At 52.1% G+C, this 20,801-nt stretch overlaps 2 protein-coding genes across 18 annotated transcripts in view; one reads left to right on the top strand and one right to left on the bottom strand.

Moving 5' to 3' along the window:
* Positions 1-59: 59 nt before the first annotated feature.
* The window catches only part of GAS8 (growth arrest specific 8), a 57,173-nt gene continuing 36,431 nt past the window's right edge, over positions 60-20,801 (bottom strand). For 10 of the 17 annotated variants that reach the window (XM_027617245.2, XM_027617247.2, XM_027617244.2 and 7 more), the window contains 10 exons: positions 17,978-18,064; positions 11,218-11,415; positions 10,228-10,434; positions 8,500-8,554; positions 7,677-7,882; positions 6,974-7,141; positions 6,317-6,403; positions 4,660-4,869; positions 1,898-1,963; positions 60-312 (listed from right to left, as the gene is read on the bottom strand). In XM_027617245.2, the coding sequence (XP_027473046.1) occupies positions 163-312; positions 1,898-1,963; positions 4,660-4,869; positions 6,317-6,403; positions 6,974-7,141; positions 7,677-7,882; positions 8,500-8,554; positions 10,228-10,434; positions 11,218-11,415; positions 17,978-18,064 (1,434 nt within the window). In that variant the 3' untranslated portion in view covers positions 60-162. Of the gene's footprint in view, positions 313-1,599; positions 1,744-1,897; positions 1,964-4,659; positions 4,870-6,316; positions 6,404-6,973; positions 7,142-7,676; positions 7,883-8,499; positions 8,555-10,227; positions 10,435-11,217; positions 11,492-12,280; positions 12,401-17,977; positions 18,065-19,675; positions 19,890-19,957; positions 20,029-20,801 lie in introns of those variants that run through there. The other 7 variants (XM_027617249.2, XM_027617256.2, XM_027617255.1 and 4 more) reach the window with 7 other exon arrangements.
* Positions 12,616-13,941, top strand: LOC113935360 (L-lactate dehydrogenase B chain-like). Its single transcript, XM_035724890.1, has 2 exons — positions 12,616-13,564; positions 13,755-13,941. The coding sequence occupies exon 1, from the start codon at positions 12,631-12,633 to the stop codon at positions 13,537-13,539; it is 909 nt and encodes a 302-aa protein (XP_035580783.1). The 5' UTR covers positions 12,616-12,630; the 3' UTR covers positions 13,540-13,564; positions 13,755-13,941.

Genomic DNA, 20,801 nt, shown 5'->3' on the forward strand with positions numbered 1-20,801 from the left:
GCACCGTGGGCCCAGGAGGTGCCTCTCCTCCACACAGCAAGGCAATCGAACACATAGCAAATGTAGAAAACCTTCATTTGCAGATGATACAAATGTAAAAAAAAAATAGTTCCTGTCCTTGGTGAAAGGGAAGGTCATCCAGGGAACAGTCCCAGGCAGGCACTACGTCGGGGTGCCCACGAGTCCCGCGGGGCCCTGGCCCAGCGTCTGCCCGATCACAGCCGTCTCCAGAGGCTTGAAGCCCACGTTGTCCAGAGGGATCCCAAAGGCCAGGAGCTTCGCCTCATAGGTGCGCAGCAGGTCATTGTGGGCCTGTAGGGTCAGAGCGGCATCAGGGGAGGGGGCGGGGCCACACCGAGGCTGACTCTAGCCCAGGCCCCCTCAGCTCTGGAGGACTCGGGAGGGTGGCGGTGGAAAACCGTAAAGCTGACCTTAACCAGCGGCTCACGGTACGCCACACCTGGTCATAAACACTTCTACGTACTCATGTAGAATTCAAGTAATTCACAATGGGAGATGCTGCCACTGTTCCTATTTCAAAGATGGAGAAACTGAGGCAGAAGATACAGACTCAGCAGAACTGTGGTCTGAGCACGCTCCTGGTTCCTTGTCAGGCATTCGTCAAACTGGTCATCCTTGACTTCCCGGACATGACCTTGCACGTGTACGTGCTTGGCCTCACTGAGCCTCGCCTGCTTTGTCTGATGGTATCTCCTGCCCGCCACCCCAGGAAGGCTAAGGTCTGGGCAACAGTGCTGCTGGGGCCAACGGGAGGCACGGTTCCTATTCCCCACTCTGGGAAATGGCTATTTTTTAAAGAGTGAATTGCATCAGATGGTTGTAAGGGTTTGAAGAGCTGATGCATGTGAAAAGCTTGGAACCTGGCCTCAGATCCAAAGCCCAAAAGGGCTCATTATCCTCACCATCATCAAGAAAAGGGTGCTGGAGCTTGGAGCTGAGATTTCAAGGGTGAACTACGGCCAAGCTCCAGAGAGAACTTGGGGCCTGGGTCCTGGCTCTCACCCTTCTCTGGGGGACAGACCTCCTGACAATCAGGTACAAGTAATGGACATTCCCCCAGAAGTGCACACAGTAAATGGCCCTAATTTTGTGCGTGTAAATATCAGGGGATGCGCAGCATCTAAGGAAAGGGTCCAGAGGGGCAGGGCTAAGGAGAGGCCCAGCGAGATCTAGTCACCATGGAACCCAGCGCCAATGACAGGCACTCCCTCCCTCCTGGGGTTCCACTCCCAGGGCACACAGAACCACAAAGCAACCTCCACCCTGCATATTTACAGGCTTATCTGAGTCACACTCGTGGGGTGGGTGCTCGAGGTCAATGTATCTGGAGGCAGCACTGTCTGCATTCCCCACAGGCGAAGCCCAGACAGAGCTGTGGGCTCAGCCATGGAGGCGGGACCCCTGGGGAGAGGGCCCAGGCCTCTTGGGTACACAGGGCAGATGACAGCAGGCTCAAGGCACCCAGCGCCCCTCCCCAGCTGCAGGAGGCTTCCATGCTGATGTGTGGTTTTGGCGTGGACAGGGTGTGCAGCTTTCATGAGACTTAACAAAGGAGGGAGAAAAAGTTAAGACTCGTACCTGTCCCCTGCATGGAGGACGCAAAGGAAGCCCATCCAATCACCAGAGACCAGGTCACCGGGAGCAAGAGTCAGATGGGAGACAGGGACAGAGTGTGCTGGACAGACAAACTGCCTTCATTACCAGATATCCCCTGGGCAGTCCCTGTAAGGGACACCAGGACAGTGGCCAGAGTTGTGGGGATGTGGCCCAGGCCACACATAGTGACCTGAGAAGGCCCAGACAGCCTCAGGCTGTGTCTACCTCCATGGTGTAGATAAGGTGGGGCCCTGAGAGAGGGGCAGGAGGCTCCTGGTACCTTGCAGACCCGGGCCAGCTCATACTGCAAGTCCTTGATAGTGTTGTTCTTCGATTCTAGAACATCCTAAGGAGAGAAAGGTGGATGTGAGTTTGAGCCTGTCTTTGGGCTAAAGCAGACAGGGGTTGGTGGGGGTCTGGAAGCTCCAGCAGACCTCAGACATCCAGGGAATGGCAGCCGGGCTCCATCAGTGTAGACATCCACACAGGGAGCAGCCAGCTAGCACAGAAAGGTCTTCAAAGGAGAAAGGGAAAATAGGATCAGCCTCTCTGTAAGGAAACCGTCTAGATGGTGGGAAGTGAGGACAAAAATTTAGAGAAGCCAGGCCACCAACAGGCCAGGGAAGGGCCCTTGAGCCCCCACCTGCCTCCGAGCAGGGTTCCTCCAGGCAAGCCAGGGAACTGACCAGGAAAGGCCCTGGCCCATGGACACAGCTGCAGCGACTACTGTGAATGGGACTGATTTTATCCCCTCATCATGACTGCTGGCAACAGCCTCACCCAGCTCCGAGACCAGGCGCCCTTCCCAACAGCAGAGGCAGGAAAGCTCTCCCGTTTCCAAGAGCGCCCTCCCTCCCTGCCTGGCAGCGTTCACAAGTAGGGACAAGGATACAGGGAGAGAGATGGACCTCCAGACCCCGGTCCACAGTGCTGCCAGCCCACACGAGGCCCCGAGAGCCTGTGCCAGGTGACTCTGGCCCCACAGGCCCTGCCGCCCGCTGAGCCGGGACTCGCGGCTGCCCAGGAGCAACATCTGGTCTCAGCCGGAAATGGGCACCACGTCTCCTTGGACTCCTCAGCAACAAGTCTCTCTCCTCCATCAGCAACAAGTCCTTCATCCCGCATCGGGGCCAGCTCACCTCCTGCCTTCCCAGGGGGCTCTGTCTGATCCAGTCCACCCCACCCAGAACCTTCCACGGTTCCCCACCAGCCTCAAACTCAGGCACACCCAACACGCTTCGGAACCACTCCGACCCAGCCGGCTCTGCACTCCTCCCTTCAGCCTTGCATTCCCCCCAACACACAAGCAGCAAGGGGCTCACACATGTCCAACAGCACTGATGGGAGCTGCAAGCCTCAGGTCAAGGCCAGGCGGGCAGCAAGCTAGCCTACGGTGTTTTGGATTTTTTTAAGGTTTATTTATTTGAGAGAGAGAAAGAGGGAACGTGTGCCTAAGAGCGGGGGAGGGGAAGAGGGCAAGGGAGAGACAGAATCTTGACTCCACACTGAGCACAGAGCCCGACACGGGGCTCGATCTCACGAGTCGTGAGATCGGGACCTGAGCCAAAACCAAGAGTCAGACAGGCACGTAATGAACTGAGCCACTCAGGCACCCCGAAACGGCTTTAAGAAAAGATTAGGTGACCCGACACAGTTACTCCTCTGAGCCTGGGTGCCATGTGAGCAGACGGGGTTACTGCATGTTGACAAATCACCTGAAAAATGCTGCCTGTGTATTTGTCAGGACAAAACACACCTGCACAGGGCGGCTGGGTGGCTCAGTCGTTAAGCGTCTGCCTTCAGCTCAGGTCATGGTCCCGGAGTCCTGGGATCGAGCCCCGCATCGGGCTCCCTGCTCCGCGGGAAGCCTGCTTCTCCCTCTCCCACTCCCCCTGCTTGTGTTCCCTCTCTCGCTGTGTCTCTCTCTGTCAAATAAATAAATAAAATCTTAAAAAGAAACACACACACAAAACACACACACCTGCACAGTGAAGCCTCCTTGAGCCCCTGACTCAGATCTGTTTCTCCGTGAAGGAAGAGCAGAGAAGGAAACCTCCAGCCCGGAAGGATCTGTCTCTGGGACAAGCTGGCCGCCCCTCCCTGGGCCTCTCTATGGAGACGTGCAGACCCCCAAGGGCCCTGCACCTGGGGCCGCCTCGGGCCTGAAGGCTGCAGGTCACCCAGGTGGCCAGGATCCCAGCACAACCACTTCCCAGGAGCAACAAAGACCCCTTGTCCGTTCTTTCTGTGACACGTCCTAGCGAGGCTCAGGGAACAGACACAAGGCCCAGCTCTGGGCAGGAGATGACCTGCCAGGTGCTGGCAGGCTTCTGCCTGGTGATCGCTGTCCTGATTCCTGTCCGTGGGTGCCCAGGCCTCATCTGTCTTGTGTAATGCTCTCCCCTGTGCCCAAGACAGCCCCCACAGAAAGGACCAGCACACCGAACCGTGAACTCATGACTGGACAAATGCTCTAGCCTCTGCTCAGACCTTAACTCCCTCTGGGAAGCCTGCCCCAGCCCCCACCACACAGCCCTGTATGTCCCTGTGCTAACTGCCCACAGCCTACATCAAGCAGGATATCCTCACATCCCGGGCGGGCTGTGGCCATGGCCTCGGCTACAAGCTCATGGGCTCGGCTGTCCCCCAGGCCTATCTCTAGGTTTGTCACCAGACGTCTGAGGAGCGCAAGCCCTGAGTTTTGAGAGCAGTTTGAGAGACCCGGGGCCTGACAGGCTAAGCTGAACCCATCCTGAGCACTGGATGGGCAGTGGGCTCAGGGCCAGAAGGTGCCAAGAGGTTAAGGAGGGGACTGGGGAAGCACCAAGCAACAGAGAGCCTGGGGAGGCTGTGAGCAGATGTCTGCAAGCCCCATCTGTGCTCCAGCCACAGGAAACCCGTGACAGCCCCTCCCCAGCATTACCGGATGGTCTCCACTGGAGTGACGGAGGCTGGACACACAAGCATCAAACACGTGACCCCAACCCGAGCCCCGGACACCTGCTAGGGGACAAGAACAGGAGGTTGCAGCCTGGGACCCACCTCCAGTTTGCGGGACACAAGGGTCAGCGCTGCGGGGTCCAGGTTGGAGGCCGCCAGCACCTCACTGAACTGCACCTCCTTCTTCTCCACAGAAGCACTCAGCGCCTGCAGCTTCCGCTCCAGAACCAGGTTCTTGAAACCCACCTTCTGCTGCACCTCCAGGATGGCCGCAGTAAACTTCCTGTACAGCTCGTCCCGCTCCTGCTGCACCTGCAAGGGACAGGCTGTAGGGGACAAAAAGGCCACCTGCCCTGGGGGCATCTCGCTGGGGGGAAGCCGCCTCCCACCTCTGCCCCTGGACCAGAACATACCACTTCTGCAGAGTGAACCCCTTGCACCTGGGCACCCCCACGGGTGGGTGGGTCTGTGTGCCGTCTACACTGCCTGCACGCCCACTCTCTGTGATGGAATTAAAGGCATGCAGCTGTCCACACTGTGGAAGGCAGGAGGAAACACTAGCTGGACCCACCTCTACTAAGCTGTTTCAGGAAGCAACGGGGTACCCCGGTTAGAGCTGGAGAGGCACCACAGAGGGGCTGGGGCCTGGAGTTTGGGCAGGAGGCTCAGGAAAGACACGTCCCTGATCACCCCTACATGAGATCAAAGGCATCAAACTCCAGCAAGCAGTGTTTGGGGGAGGGAGGCTCCTAGGGATCCACCCCCTCGGCCAGCCCCAGATCCCAGAACCCCACAGGTCAGCGTGCCCCACAAATAGATCTAGAGAACAGCTCTGCAGCCAACTGCCTGTTCATAAATAAAGGTGTTCTTTTTCAGCTTCCAATTCCTTTACTTTTCACTGTGCATCGTAAAAAAGCAAGACTTTGTGGAAGTATAAAAAGTAAACACTCGGGGCGCCTGGGTGGGGACCTGGGTGGCTCAGTCATTAAGCGTCTGCCTTCGGCTCAGGTCATGGTCCCAGGGTCCTGGGATCGAGCCCACATAGGGCTCCCTGCTCAGCGGAGAGCCTGCTTCCCCCTCTCCCTCGCCCCCTGCTTGAGTTCCCTCTCTCGCTGTGTCTCTCTCTGTCAAATAAATAAATAAATAAATAGATAAATAAAATCTTTTAAAAAAAAAGATAAACTTGAAAGGATGACCGTGGCTGCATGTCCGCAACAGCAGGGGACTACAACAGCGCTATTCATCCAGGGGAGCTGGCTGCATGAACAGCCTTCAGGCCACACGGTCATGAGGATACACAGGAAGCAGTCTGCAAGAACTCAGGGAGCTGCCACCAGCTACCACTGGTGAGGACCCTGCTGAGCAGGAGGAGGGCACTCGCACATTCACTACAGACAGCACCCCATGACTTCCTTCCAAGGAGCGCCTAACCCCCCAGGACTGAGAGACGTGTATACAGAGGAAAAGGAGCCCAGACACAAGGGGCCAGGTGCCCTGCATGTATCTCACAGGTGAGCCTGTGGGAAACAGAACGGGGAGCGACTGTCTCCACCAGGGCACCTGCTCTTGGTGAGACCCTGGGCCTTCCACAGAGTGTGCTGCAGCTTTCTCCCCATTGCCTCATCAAGCCTTGTAGGATGAGGAGCGGGCAACAGGACTCCAGCCACAGCTTTGACAACTCCCAGAGCTGGTCGCAGAGCCAGGGCAACCAGAAGAGTCCCTCCCTGCTCTCGGCAGGACCAGCGTGGCATCTGCTCACCTTGAGGAACCGCTGCTCGAGCACCTCGTGTTCCCACTGCAGGCCCTTCAGCTCCTTCTCAGTGACCTTCAAACGTGCTTTTGTGCACTGTAGAGAAAACAAGGGGTAGGGCACTAAAAGTATTAGGGATCAGGCATCCACAGAACACAGGTTCCTAGGGGGTGGCAAGCCCAAAAATAATCATCACAAGGAGCTGGCTCAAGGGTGCCAGGTGACTCTACATGTCAGGGTCATGAGTTCGAGCCCCACACTGGGTGTAGATTGCTAAAGAAGGAAAGAAAGGAGGGAAGAATGGGAGGGAGGGAGGGAGGGAGGGAAGAAGGGAGGGAAAGAAGGAAGAAAGGAAGGAGGGAAGGAAGTAGGGAGGAAGGGAGGGAAGGAAAGAAGAAAGGAGGGAGGGAGGGAAGGAGGAGGAACTGGCTCAAGGACACAAGCAGCTATACTCCGACAACAGCAGGCTGGGGTTGGGGAACGTGTGCCAGAACAGGCGTCAACTTCACATCCCATCCATGGAGGACACCAGTCAAAGAAAGGAGAGACCCCGTTGCTGCCCAAAAGGTCAAACCCTGCTCTGGGTCTCAGGAGACACCCTGCTGCTGTTCTCCGGCCTGGAGCCCGGGAGAAAGTGCGAGGGAGGGGAAGTGAGGAGGGACCCACGAGCAGGGTCTGCTTGTCCCTCTCGTAGCTGCTGAGCTTCCTCTGCATCTCGGTCACGTCGTCGCGAGCCTTCTGGAGGGGGTCTGCCAAGCGCTTGTTCTGCACGGACACCTCCACCATCTCCTTCTCCAGGTGCTCCTCCTTCTTGCGCATGTCCTCCATCTGCTCCTGTGGGCACCAGGACAGGGGTGCACGGGGCTCAGCGGGCAGAGCTGAGGGAGCTGTGGTCTTCAGGGGTGAGAGCCGCAAGCCCTCCCGCCCACGAAGGACAGTCCTGAAGTCCCAGACCCGTTTTATGTATGCACACAGGCGAATTCTGCACTATCTGAACTTATTCTGAATTTTCTAGGAATGCTGCCTCCACACCAATAGAGATCACACTTTGCTCAGGACCAGGGGGCGCTCCCCGCGGTGGGGACAGTCACTCCCAGCCCCTGCCTGATGACACCGCCGCCCATGGGGCCACCCTGCGGCTCCCACTGCAGCTCTGCACAAGCTTCTGCCCAGCAGGTGCCCATGTTCCATTAGCTTCCCCCCCCTGCACTGTGTACTATGTGCTGTTTCAAGCTGTAAGGGTGCAGAGGTCATGTAACCGATGAAGTTCCATCAAGGACAACGGGTACTTGTCTAAGTAGGGGTGTGGGGCCTGACAGGCTGGGGTCTAGTGTCTGGATGCCTGGTCTGGCCAGCCCCTGAGCGGCACCTTGAGGGAGTTGATGAGGGCCAGGTTGTTGAGGGTGATGTCATTGTAGTAGTTCTTGATGTCCGTAAAGGCTTCCTCATGCCGCTGCATCAACATGTTGATCTGGCTGTTCTTCCTCTCCTCCACCTCATGGATCTCGGTCTTTCTCCGCAGGTCAAGCTCCTCCCTAAGCATCTTCATCTTTTTATCATACTTGGCCTCAATTTCTGAAAGGCAGAAGCACACGGAGGAACAGGGGGCCCAATGGCTACAAGAAGAGATGGAACTTACAGACACGGCCCAAGAACACCCACCAGCACGAGGGCTGTGCACACAAGCTCACAGCTGACACAGCCAGCACACACACACACCACAGTCGGCCTTCCTTTGCCTGGAGCAGGCATGGCTAATCAACCCTGGCATCAGGGTTCCCACCAACTGAGCGTCAGCTGATCCTGTGGTCAGACAGCCAGACGACAGAGCGGCATCAGTAAACCAGAAAGACTCCTCAAACGGGAGGCCCCTCAGGCCAGCAGCCGTGGAAAAGATTATTCTAGGAATACTGCCCACGAGACGGAAAACTGCCACTGCTTCTATCTGCCGATTTGTACCAGGAGTGGGGAAGGAGGTGGTAATCACAGCCTCCTGAGCTTGCATGGAAATAAGATGTTCTGGGATTCTGAGCCATCCATCAGCCTTGGAAACTATCACATCTTTTCCTTGCATGTCTGGGCTGCTTCAACCTGGTTTCTGTGCCCTGGGGTAACAAGCCCTGAAGGTAAATGACCTTCCAACAGGAGGGGCCCTGTCACCATCTCACACAGTGTGCACGTGAGAAACTGACCTCGCACCTGCCTCTCAAAGTCATTCCGCATCTTGGTGATCTCCTCCATGTGCTTCTGCAAAAGCAGAGAAGCCGGCCGTTACCAGGTGACAGACACACACAGAAGCCTCTCCCTGGGGCTGGCCTGGCTCCTCAGTTGTATGGAAAATCCAGCTCAGTAAACCCTGCGCTGTTTCTGCTGGGTGCTGGGTTCCCCTCATGGCCAAGCTCATGCACCATGCTCAGAGTAACGTGGTTTTGGTAACTTCCATGTTTCATAAATCAATTCCCTCAGCTAAAGTCACCTCGGAGCTCGAGAGAAAGTGAACAGATGTTCCAAACACTAACCATGCTTGGCCCTTGGCTCAATCTGCCCACAGGCTGGAGACCACTGGCCATGTCTACACAGAGCTGCAGGCTCTCTCCAGATGCCTGCTAACCTGCTCCAGTGGTGGCTTAGAGCAGTACTAAAAATTATTCTGACAGTTAAAGATAAACATTTTGAATAAAAAACAGATTATTTTTTAGAGTACTGTTTTTGCACAAAGGGGAACTGAGCAGGTAACTATTCCAAATCTAGGCCTCAGGTAAGCAGACAGCCTCACATCACTAAATTCACTGGAAACCAGCCCAGGCTATACTTGGGTCAGCAAAGACCACACAATTCTTGTGGACCAAAGCTGCAAAGCCTGCACCGTTACTGAATTTTTTCCAGATTCAGTGGAGGCTGGCTTGCCTCCAGGCATGAGGCAAATGTGTTGACAAAGTCTTCTCAACCCACAGCCAGGAAAGAGCCTTAGAAAACCAAAGTTGGACACATCTTCCCTCTGCCCAAATCCTCCAAAGGTCCCCCAGCTCAGCCCAGGTCAAAGGCTAAGCCTCACTGTGGCTTTTGATGCCGACGAGCTCTGACCCATCTCCCCGGCCTCCTTGCCCCCTTTCCCTCTGGGCCTTCACACTGGCACATCCCTTCTCCCTTCTTCAGACCTGGTCTCCCCAAGCCTGCTTCAGCAACCCCTCCTTCTAGCCTTTGCCCAAATGTCACCTTCTCAGTGAGGCATTCCCAGAACTCCTTGTGGAAAATGCAAGTCCCGCCTCATCCCCCAGCACCATCTTCCCTGCTTTGCCCTTCCCGCAGCACCCCTGCCTGTGGTGTGCTAGATGTATTCAACACTCTATCCTGTCTTCTGTCTCCTTCCTGGACCATCAAACACACGTGGGCAGTCATTCCGTCAGTCCTGTTCTCCGTATGTCCCCAGAGATCAGAACAGGGCCTGGCACCTTATGGGCACTCAGCACATGAATTTCAGCCTCCACCTGGAACACCCCCCCGCCTCCCCCAGAAAGGACCAAAAAGTCAGCCAGGTGCTCATGAGCCCAGCTTGCATGAGAACTGCCATGGCCACACAGGGGCTAGCATGTTGGACACTTTAATGGTTGTGTGTATTTCTAAACGCCCGATAGACTCCTTGGGAGAACAGCCAGGTGTCAGGTGTCAGCAGCACGTGGAGATGGACCCTGAGCTGGATTTCCTCTCAGGAAGTCAATTTGTTGTTCAAGTCTAAGACACGGTTCTGTACTTGGCTCCCAAATGGGATTTGTGTGGCTGCCTGCTTTTTTTTTTATATTTTAATTAATTGCCAAAATGCAGGGATCTTCTAACAAAAATATGAATCTCCAGTTGTGTTGAATAATCAGGAGTTCACGGTCCCCAGCGGCCAGTCAGGCACTGGTGACCCTCACACCTACCAGCCGCAGGTTCTTCACCACCACCTCGTTGGTCAGCTCCCGCTCCTTGAGCTCCACCTTCAGCGCCCGCATGTCCTTGCGCAGCGCGCCCTCCTGTGTGCAGTGTTCCTTCTGCGCCAGCTTCATGACCACGGTGCCCTCGGCCTTCACCTCCGTCAAGTTGTTCTGATGCTCATACAGCAGGTGTTTCACCTTCTGCTTGTAGACCTGTGCGCAGTGGGAGCACCGCCTGCTCACCTGCACGCTCTCTCACACACTCACACACACCTGCACACTCACACACACACCTGCACACTCACACACACACACCTGCACATGCAGGCTCCCCTGCACTCACACACACCTGCACACACGGACTCCCCTGCACACTCACACACCTGCACACTCACACACACCTGCACGTGCGGGCTCCCCTGCACACACACACACACCTGAACATGCGGACTCCCCTGCACACTCACACACACACCTGCACGTGCGGGCTCCCCTGCACACACATACACCTGAACATGCGGACTCCCCTGCACACTCACACACACACCTGCACGTGCGGGCTCCCCTGCACACACGCACACACACACACATACACCTGAACATGCGGACTCCCCTGCACACTCACACACACACACCTGCACGTGCGGGCTCCCCTGCACTCACACACATACCTGCACACTCACACCTGCACACGCGGACTCCCCCGCACACACACCTGCACACTCACACACACCTGCACGTGCGGGCTCCCCTGCACACACGCACACACACACCTGAACATGCAGACTCCCCTGCACACTCACACACACACCTGCATGCGCGGGCTCCCCTGCACACACATACCCTTCTATAAAAAATACCTTTGTTTCCCCCTGTAAAGGATACAAAGCACTGCAACCCCAGAGGAAGGAGAGAAAATGCTCCCCCCGCCCCTTGTCCAGCTTCTCTGCTCCATGTGGTAAGTCCAGCAGGGATGGGCAAGTCAGCCCCACTTACCTTGATCTCAACCTGGTGCCTCTCCTCAGCCTCCTCCATCTCCCGGTCTTTGTTCCGCAGCTCGGCCTTCTTCTCCTCCAGCTGCCTCCGCGTGATCTCCCAGAAGGTGTGGATCTTGTCCCGCTCCAGCTGGAAGTAGTTGCGCTCCTCACGTTCACGGTCCAGCTCCTCGCGGATGCGGCTGACATGCTCCTCCACCTGCCAAGCAGGGCAGAGCCATGAGGACCCAGCAGCGGCCCACCGAATGCAAAGAAGAAAGGAGGGCCACTCTCACCTAAAAACAAGTAAAAGCCAAAAGTAAGAAATTAAAATATGATGCTAGTAAGGTTCTAAGGATAGGACACATTCAGAAAATAGAAATATCTTGAATGTGGCTAATAATCATAAAATGATTATATCCTTTATTCCATTCCTGGGAATTTAGACTAAAGAAATTTCTCAAAAGAACACAAGAGCTTTCTGCTCAAAGATATTAGCCACACCATTATTACGACATCAAAAAATTTTAAAAGGAAGGGGCACGTGGGTGGCCTGAGAGTCCAACTCTTGATCTGGGCTCAGGTCATGATCTTATGGGATGGTGGGATCGAGCCGCTGCCAGGCTCCACACTCAGCAGGGAGTCTGCTTGAAGGCTCTCTCCCTCTGTCCCTCCCCCAGCTCACGCACATGCTCTCTCTCTCAAATAAATAAATAAATCCTAAAAAAAAAACTTAAGGGGCGCCTGGGTGGCTCAGTCATTAAGCATCTGCCTTCGGCTCAGGTCACGATCCCAGGGTCCTGGGATCGAGCCCCACATCGGGCTCCCTGCTCGGCGGGGAGCCTGCTTCTCCCCCTCCCACTCCTTGTCTCTGTCGCTATCTCTGTCTCTGTCTCTCAAATGAATAAATAAAATCTTTTAAAAAATTTTTCTTTTAAGGTAGTAATCTAAGATAATTTTAAAGAGGGAAATGACTGAGAAATCAGAGTAAATCTCCTGGAAGATTATATCGCCCAAAGAAATGAAAATGGTGTAGCACCATATATACATATTCAAAGAATAATACTAAATTTAAAAACACTCACCTTTTAAGATATGCGTTAAGCAAAAAAATATACAAAACCAAAAGACCAGCTAACAGTCAAAAAGGTTTGGTCCAAAGCCAACTGCAAATCTGCAAATAGGTTAAATTTAAAAGAAAAGTGGGGCAGGCTCTTGGCGTCCTTGCGAATTTCATTTCCATCAAGAATCAGTCATCTACAGCGCCCGAGGAGACACAGGGAGCTAACATTGACTTCTTCGCGCGACTCTCCCCGCGGGTTCTCTCTGGGCACAATGGCAACTCTTAAGGAAAAACTGATTGCACCAGTTGCAGAAGAAGAGGCAACCTATCCCAAACAATAAGATCACTGTAGTGGGTGTTGGACAAGTTGGTATGGTGTGTGCCATCAGCATTCTGGGAAAGTCTCTGGCTGATGAACTTGCCCTTGTGGATGTTTTAGAAGATGAACTCAAAGGAGAAATGATGGATCTGCAACATGGGAGCTTATTTCTTCAGACACCTAAAATTGTGGCAGATAAAGATTACTCTGTGACTGCCAATTCTGTGACTGCCAATTCTAAGATTGTGGTGGTGACTGCAGGAGTCCGCCAGCAGGAAGGAGAGAGCCGGCTCAATCTGGTGCAGAGGAATGTTAATGTCTTCAAATTCATTATTCCGCAGATAGTCAAGTACAGTCCTGATGGTATCATAATTGTGGTTTCCAACCCAGTGGATATTCTCACATATGTTACCTGGAAACTAAGTGGACTACCCAAGCACCGTGTAACTGGAAGTGGGTGTAATCTGGATTCTGCTAGATTTCGCTATCTTATGGCTGAAAAACTTGGCATTCATCCCAGCAGCTGCCATGGATGGATTTTGGGAGAACATGGCGATTCAAGTGTGGCTGTGTGGAGTGGAGTGAATGTGGCAGGCATTTCTCTTCAGGAACTGAATCCAGAAATGGAAACAGACAATGACAGTGAAAATTGGAAGGAAGTACATAAGATGGTTGTGGAAAGTGCCTACAAAGTCATCAAGCTAAAAGGATATACCAGCTGGGCTATTGGATTAAGTGTGGCTGATCTCATTGAATCCATGTTGAAAAATCTATCCAGGATTCATCCAGTGTCAACAATGGTGAAGGGGATGTATGGCATTGAGAACGAAGTCTTCCTGAGCCTTCCATGTATCCTGAACGCTTGGGGCTTAACCAGTGTGATCAACCAGAAGCTGAAGGATGATGGGGTTGCCCAGCTCAAGAAAAGTGCAGATACCTGTGGGACATCCAGAAAGACCTAAAAGATCTGTGACTTCTGGCTTCTAGGCTGTAGAAATTTTTTTTAACTTTATTTAATTTATTTATTCATGAGAGAGAGAGAGAGAGAGAGAGGCAGAGGGAGAAGCAGGCTCCCAAGGAGCAGGGAGCCCGATGCGGGATTCAATCCCAGGACCCTGGGATCATGACCTGAGCCGAAGGCAGACGCTTAACCATCTGAGCCACCCAGGCGCCCTAGGCTGTAGAAATTTAAAACTATGATGTGATTAACTGTGAGCCTTTAGTTTTTCATCCATATACATGGATCACAGTTTGCTTTTATCTTCCTAAATATGTGAATCTGGGCTCACAAAATCAAAGCCCATGCGTGGTTTAATGCTTGCAATATGAGCCCTTGAACAAATAAAATTAACTATTGCAGTGTGGAAAAAAAAAAAAAAAAGAATCAGTCATCTACGTCACCAGAGGCAAGGGAAACAAAAGCAGAAATCAACTACTGGGACTTCATCGAGATAAAAAGCTTCTGCACAGCAAAGGAAATAGTCAACAAAACTAAAAGGCAGCCTACAGAATGGGAGAAGATATTGGCAAACAATGCATCGGATAAAGGGTTAGTATCCAAAATCTATAAAGAGCTTATCAAACTCAACACCCAAAAAATAATCCAGTTAAGAAATGGGCAGGAGACATGAATAGACACTTTTCCAAAGACAACATATAGGTGGCTGACAGACACTTGAGAAAATGCTCAACATTACTCGGCATCAGGGAAATACAAATAAAAACCACAATGAGATACCACCTCACATGGGTCAGAAAGGCAAAAATGAACAAGTCAGGAAAAACATATGTTGGCGAGGATGCGGAGGAAGGGGAACCCTCCTACACTGTTGAGGGCAATGCAAGCTGGTGCAGCCACTCTAGAAAGCAGTATGGAGGCTCCTCAAGATGTTAAAAATACAGCTACCCTATGACCCAGCAATTGCACTACTAGGTATTTACCCGAAGGATTCAAAAATACAGATTCGAAGGGGTACATGCACCCCAACATTTATAGCAGTAATGTTCACAATAGCCAAACTATGGAAAGAGCCCAGATGTCAATCAACTGATGGTATTAAAAGAAGATGGTACTAAAAGATAAAGATGTGGTTCATATATATAATGGAACACTACTCAACCATCAAAAAGAATGAAATCTTGCCATTTGCAACAACATGGATGGAGCTAGAGGGTTATTATACTAAGTGAAATAAGTCAGAGAAAGACAAATACCATGTGATTTCACCCATATGTGGAATTTAAGAAAACAGATGAACATATGGGAAGCGGGGTGGGGGAAAGGGAGAGAGGGAAATAAACCATAAGAGACTCTTCTTTTTTTTAAAGATTTTATTTATCTGAGAGGAGACAGCATGAGAGAGAGAGAGAGAGCATGAGTGAGAAAGAGAGCATGAGCAGAGGGGAAGGGCAGAGGAAAAGGGAGAATCAGGCTCCCCACTGAGCAGGGAGCCCAATGCGGGGCTGGATCCCAGGACCCCGGGATCATGACCTGAGCTGAAGGTCGATGCTTAACCAACTGAGCCACCCAGGGGCCCCAACCATAAGAGACTCTTAACAGTGGAGAACACGGGCACCTGGGTGGCTCAGTCATTAAGCGTCTGCCTTCGGCTGGGGTCGTGATCCCAGGTCCTGGGATCCAGCCCCGCATCGGGCTCCCTGCTCAGCGGGAAGCCTGCTTTTCCCTCTCCCTCTGCCCCTGCTTGTCTTCCCTCTCTCACTGTGTCTCTCTCTGTCAAATAAATAAATAAAATCTTAAAAAAAAAAAAATAGAGGAAGTGGGTCTCCTCTTCTTTAAAAAAAAAAAAAACAATGGAGAACAAACTGAGGGTTGATGGAGGGAAGGTTGAGGGGGATGGTATAGATGGTTGATGGGCATTAAGGAGGGCACCTGTTAAGATGAACACTCGGTGTTGTATGGAAGTGATGAATCACTGAATTCTACTCCTGCAACCCATACTGCACTGTATGTTAATAAGTAAAATTTAAATTAAAAAAAAAAAAAAGAATTGGGGCATCCAGGCTCCTACCTACTTTGACTGGCTCATGGTGTCAGAATTCACTCAATAGTCAGGTTTCTTATAAATACACAGATTTCTAGCTTCTCTTTAAAAATCAGAAAACATACCACCCTGGGGCACAATGTCCATAGGGTACCCAGCCAAAGAACGGACTGCAGTCCCCAGTCCCTCACCCCTGCCTGGACCCCGGATGGTTCTGAGGTGTCAGTCTACCTGTGGTGACTGATCACTGCTGTGTCCCAGTTCTGTACCCCGAGGGACAAGAAACAGCTCAAGTGTTGGGGCAATGTGACGTGCAATCCAATCTCCACGCAGAAGCTCCAGTGATCTCTCCAATACAAACCTGAACCCATCACCATCTGCTTAAATCGCCCATGGTTTCTCTGCATGTAAAATAAAGCAACTCGGGGCATCTGAGTGGCTCAGTCAGTGAAACATCTGCCTTCAGCCCAGGGCATGATCTCGGGGTCCTGGGATGAAGCCCCATGTCAGACTCTCTGCTCACCAGGGAGTCTGCTTCTCCCTCTTACTCTCCCTCTGTGCTCTTTCTCTCAAATAAATAAAATCTTAAAAAAAAAAAACCACTTTCACCTTAAAAATAATCAAATCAAATGAAGCAACTCTTCACCACTGTGCAAGTGCCTCTGCCCAGCTCACCAACTTCAGGTCACATGACTCTCCTTTGTACCTGTGTCTTATTCTACAACTACCAAAAGAGGGGAGACTTGGCGGCTCAGTCAGTTAAGCCTCCGAGTCCTGGTTTTGGCTCAGGTCATGATCTCAGGATCCTGGGACTGAGCCCTTCGTCGGGCCCTGAGCTCAGCGGGGAATCTGCTTCTCTCTCTCTCTCAAATAAATAAATAAATCTTTTTTAAAAAGCTATCAAAAGAAAGTTAGGTTTATTAACACAAGCTGACATGGAACCCTCAACAGGTCCCTAGCAGATACTCACGGGTCAGTCATCAACATGGAGGCTAGAGGAGGCACTACATCTGCTCTCATGGTTCACCATGTGTTGCAATTTTTGGGAACCTTTTAATTATAATTATATAATTATGTTTTCTAGCCCTTAACTTCATCAAAATGGACAAGTGGCTTAAAATAAATCTTACTGGGACTCCTAGGTGGCTCAGTTGGTTAAGCATTTACTTTCGGCTCAGGTCATGATCTTGGGGTCCTGGGGTGTTTTTTTTTTATGATGTTATTTATTTATTTGACAGAGAGAGACACAGTGAGAGACACAAACAGGGGGAGTGGGAGAGGGAGAAGCAGGCTTCCCACAGAGCAGGGAGCCCGACGGGGGGGCTCAATCCCAAGATGCTGGGATCATGACCTGAGCCAAAGGCAGACGCCTAACGACTGAGCCACCCAGGCGCCCCGGGGTCCTGGGCTTGAGCCCCGTGTTGTGCTCCTTGCTCAGCGGGAAGCCTGTTTCTACCACTACCCCTCCCCTCGTTTATGCTTTCCCTCTCTCTTTCCTTATCTCAAATAAATAAATAAAACCTTTTTAAAAAAATAAAAATAAATAATTCCTACTGTTTAATGGCAAATAAAATAAATAAGAATACTATATATGCATATATTGTGATAACAGCTCAGCGAACATCAGGTACATAAAAGGGTAAAATTGAAAGGATACACAGATGGGCGCCTGGGTGGCTCAGCTGGTTGAGCGACTGCCTTTGGCTCAGGTCATGATCCTGGAGTCCCGGGATCGAGTCCCGCATCGGGCTCCCTGCTCAGCTTCTCCCTCTCCCGTTCCCCCCTCGTGCTCTCTCTCTCTCTCTCTCTCTCAAATAAATAAAATCTTAAAAAAAAAAAAAAAAAGAAAGGATACACAGAAAATTAAAAATAGGGATGCCTGGGTGGCTCAGTCCTTAAGCATCTGCCTTCAGCTCAGGTCATGATCCCAGGGTCCTGGGATTGAGGCCCACGTCGTCGGGCTCCCTGCTCAGCGGGGAGCCTGCTTCTCCCTCTCCCTCTGCTGCTCCCCCTGCTTGTGCTCTCTCTCGCTCTCTCTCTCTCTCTGTCAAATAAATAAAATCTTTTTAAAAAAGAAAATTAAAAATAGTTTTTATATCAGAAAAGCATTTCCTTCCAAATTCCTATCACCCTATTAAAAATTTTTCAATGTAGCTATATTGCTTTTTTTTTTTTCTTAATATGTACTGCATTTGATAGCTTTGGAGCTGATGAGAATTATGGAAATGGAAGAAGGCATATCCTGGTTTGGACAGAAGTGCAGGAGCAGACTGAGGGGAGATGGACGAGGAGACAGTGGGCGGCGAAAGAGGTTCATAAAGGCAAACACCCAGAGACAACTTGAAACAATACCCACCAGTCCCAACCCAACCCAGGACCAGGCCAAGGCCTTGCTCACCTGCTCCTTACTCATGTCCTCTGGAGCAAGCCCATCAACAATCGGGGTACCTTTGGTTTTTCCTTTCTTCCCTTTCTTCTTGGGCGCCTTTGATTAAAGAGATGATTGGGTAAGGAAGGAGGGCTCTGTCTAAAGACATCACCATCTGGCTGGCTCTGATTAACCCCCGGGGCACACTGGGACAGGGAGACCTGTTCTGGTTCCTGTCTCCTATGGCTTACTGTGACATGCCCCACCTGGAGCACATCACCGTGCCCTAAGGCTTCCCACCCATAACTACCCACAAGGAAAAACAAGGACAAATCTTCCTCTTCAGAAGAGAACATTTTCTCCCTCAGAAAGGAAGGGAGGGGAACTGGTTCCAAATCCACTCCTTGGTATGTGGCAGAGACCGCCTGGATATGAATGCAAAATTTACTTGGACAAGAAGAACCCCAACAGCACACTGTCAAATGTTACCGTGTTCACGATAATGCTTGGTAACCACCACAGGGAAACCTGCAAGAAACTCTTGGGTATGTGTAAGGAGAAATGGACCTACAGCAATGATCACAGGGGTAACATGAGGCTTCCTTTCTTCCAAATATAAAACTCCTTCCAAGAACCCTGGTCAAGAGCTGAAGCAGACAGCACTCACCATGGGTGCTCTGTAAATGGTTCACCACACAGGACCGGTTCCTAGTGTCACACCTGCTTCTAACAACTTTGACAAGATGAAAGAACCTCCCACCCCCACTCACTTCCCAAGGGCCACTCAAGCAGGTACTGAATTTCCAAATCCCTGGCTTCTGCCTTCACTTCTCCCAACTCTGTGACCCATGCTTCTATGTGTGCATGCATCTCCATGTTTCTGTAACGTTTCTGTGTATGCGTCTAAATGTCTCTATTAATGTTTCTATATGTGTATGTGTATGTCTACGTGTCTGTTAACATTTTTATGATTACAAAAAAATTTTTGCATGGATATCTTAGAAAACATAGAAAAGCAAAAAGAAAATAGGAAAATCACCCATATTCGGACAAGCTAGTGATAAACCTAAGTATTTTGGTGGCCTTTTCCAGTTGATTCTAAAAGACCCACGCACTGAAATCTTCACTCCTACCTTACTGCCGCCTTTCTAATCCCTCTACTCCAAGAAGTCCACCCCATGAGAAGGTCCCACCGGTTCATAACTACTTGGCAACTCACAGCCAAATGCAGGGGTTTGGCATAGCTCCTGGAGAGGTGTCCTCCCCACTAGCTCATACCCCTCCTGCTGCATCTGCCTGGAAAATGAGCTACTGAAAACTCCTCTATCAGAGTGGTGGGGCAGCTGAGGACCCTGACAGTGAGAGAGGCAGGAAGAACTGGCGAGGCAGAGAGCTCCCACCCTGCTCATCTCGATACAGGCCTGACTCCTCCAAGGCTCTCCAACGAAAGAGCAGCTCCTGTACCCTGAGGCTCTGTCCAGGACGCCTCGGGGTAGACGGACCTCTAGCCACTGTGGTACGCCCCAGGCTCTTCATCCCAGAGACTGGAGGTCCTAGGGTATCGCCTGCCCCCGACTGTGCTCCAGGCCCCTAACCCTGGGTCCCAAGGATCTGGAGGACTGAGACTTCCTTCCAGATAGGAAATCCTTCTGACCCAGGTTCTGTCTTCTGGAAAGCGTGCACACCAGACCCTGGAATTTTTTTGGGGTGGGGGGCGTTTATGCGCACCCCTGTGAGCACCGGATCCTGGAAAGCCCAGATCTCTCAGCTCCAAAGTGCGTGCGGGATCCGTAGCACCCAGTGCTCTCCCCACGAAGACGCCACGAGAGCACCAAGGCCTCAATGCCAGGAACCCAGAGCTCCAGGCCTCCCCACTCTGGGGTCTCAGAGTGCACAGGTCCCGGGAACCCAGGCCTCTCCGTCCAGTCGTCTCTCTGCGCGCAGGGCCGGCTAACCAAGGAGCCCCAGGCCCCCGCACGGAACCCAGCCGGGTCTCCCGCGCCTCCTCACCATGGCTCTGGTGGTCGAGACCGGCCGCGGCCTGCAGACAGATGGCTCCCGCCCCGCCGAGGCTGCGCCGTCTCCCGGCAACCCATGGGCGGTCCCGCGCGAAGTCTCGGAGATCCTCGCGAGACTCAGCCGGCCGCGACAGCCCCTTGCAACAGCGGAGGCGAGCTCCTAGCAACGCGCACTGGGCGGAACCCGGGGTTGCGGAGTCCGGTAGATTTTTCCGGCAGCCCGGTATCAACCACGCGCTTCATCTCCCCGAAATTCCTAAATGCATTTCGTTGCGGGATTTTGCGTGTGTCCCTGACTAGAACTTAAGCTCCATGAAGGGGGGAGGAACTGTTTTCTCTTACGTCCAGCGCCTACAACAGTACATAGCAGGTGCTCGGTAAAGATGCTTTCGGTGAAGGACGGAGACAGGGAGCAAAGAAGGATCGGCCACCCAAGGCTCCCAGAAGGTATCCAAACGAGATTCAAGTCTGGGCTGAGATTATGCCCACGGGCCACACCCCACCCTGCTCGCCTTTGAAGATTCCTCTCACCTGCTGTCCGAGTGAGGATAGAAGGTAGCTGGGTTTCTGCAAACCGTCAGAACAAAACGAAAATAGGAGAGAAAAATATTTTCCAGCTAGCTCTGAAGTTCTGAAATCCGCAAGTGTCTCCTTCTCAAACTTAGACTGCTCTTTCTGAGGAGGTTTCCTCTGTGACCCCTGTCCTTACGGACGAGGACGTTGAGGACAAACGAGAAGCGTCCGCCAGAAGTTTCCAGACAGGCACTGCAGAAAAAAAGTTTTAAGGTTCCCTTCCTAACCTTTTGCTCTGAAAACCGCTAGTCATTATTGTGATT

This window comes from Zalophus californianus, chromosome 17 (genome assembly GCF_009762305.2).
Source record: "Zalophus californianus isolate mZalCal1 chromosome 17, mZalCal1.pri.v2, whole genome shotgun sequence".
NCBI lineage: Eukaryota > Metazoa > Chordata > Mammalia > Carnivora > Otariidae > Zalophus > Zalophus californianus.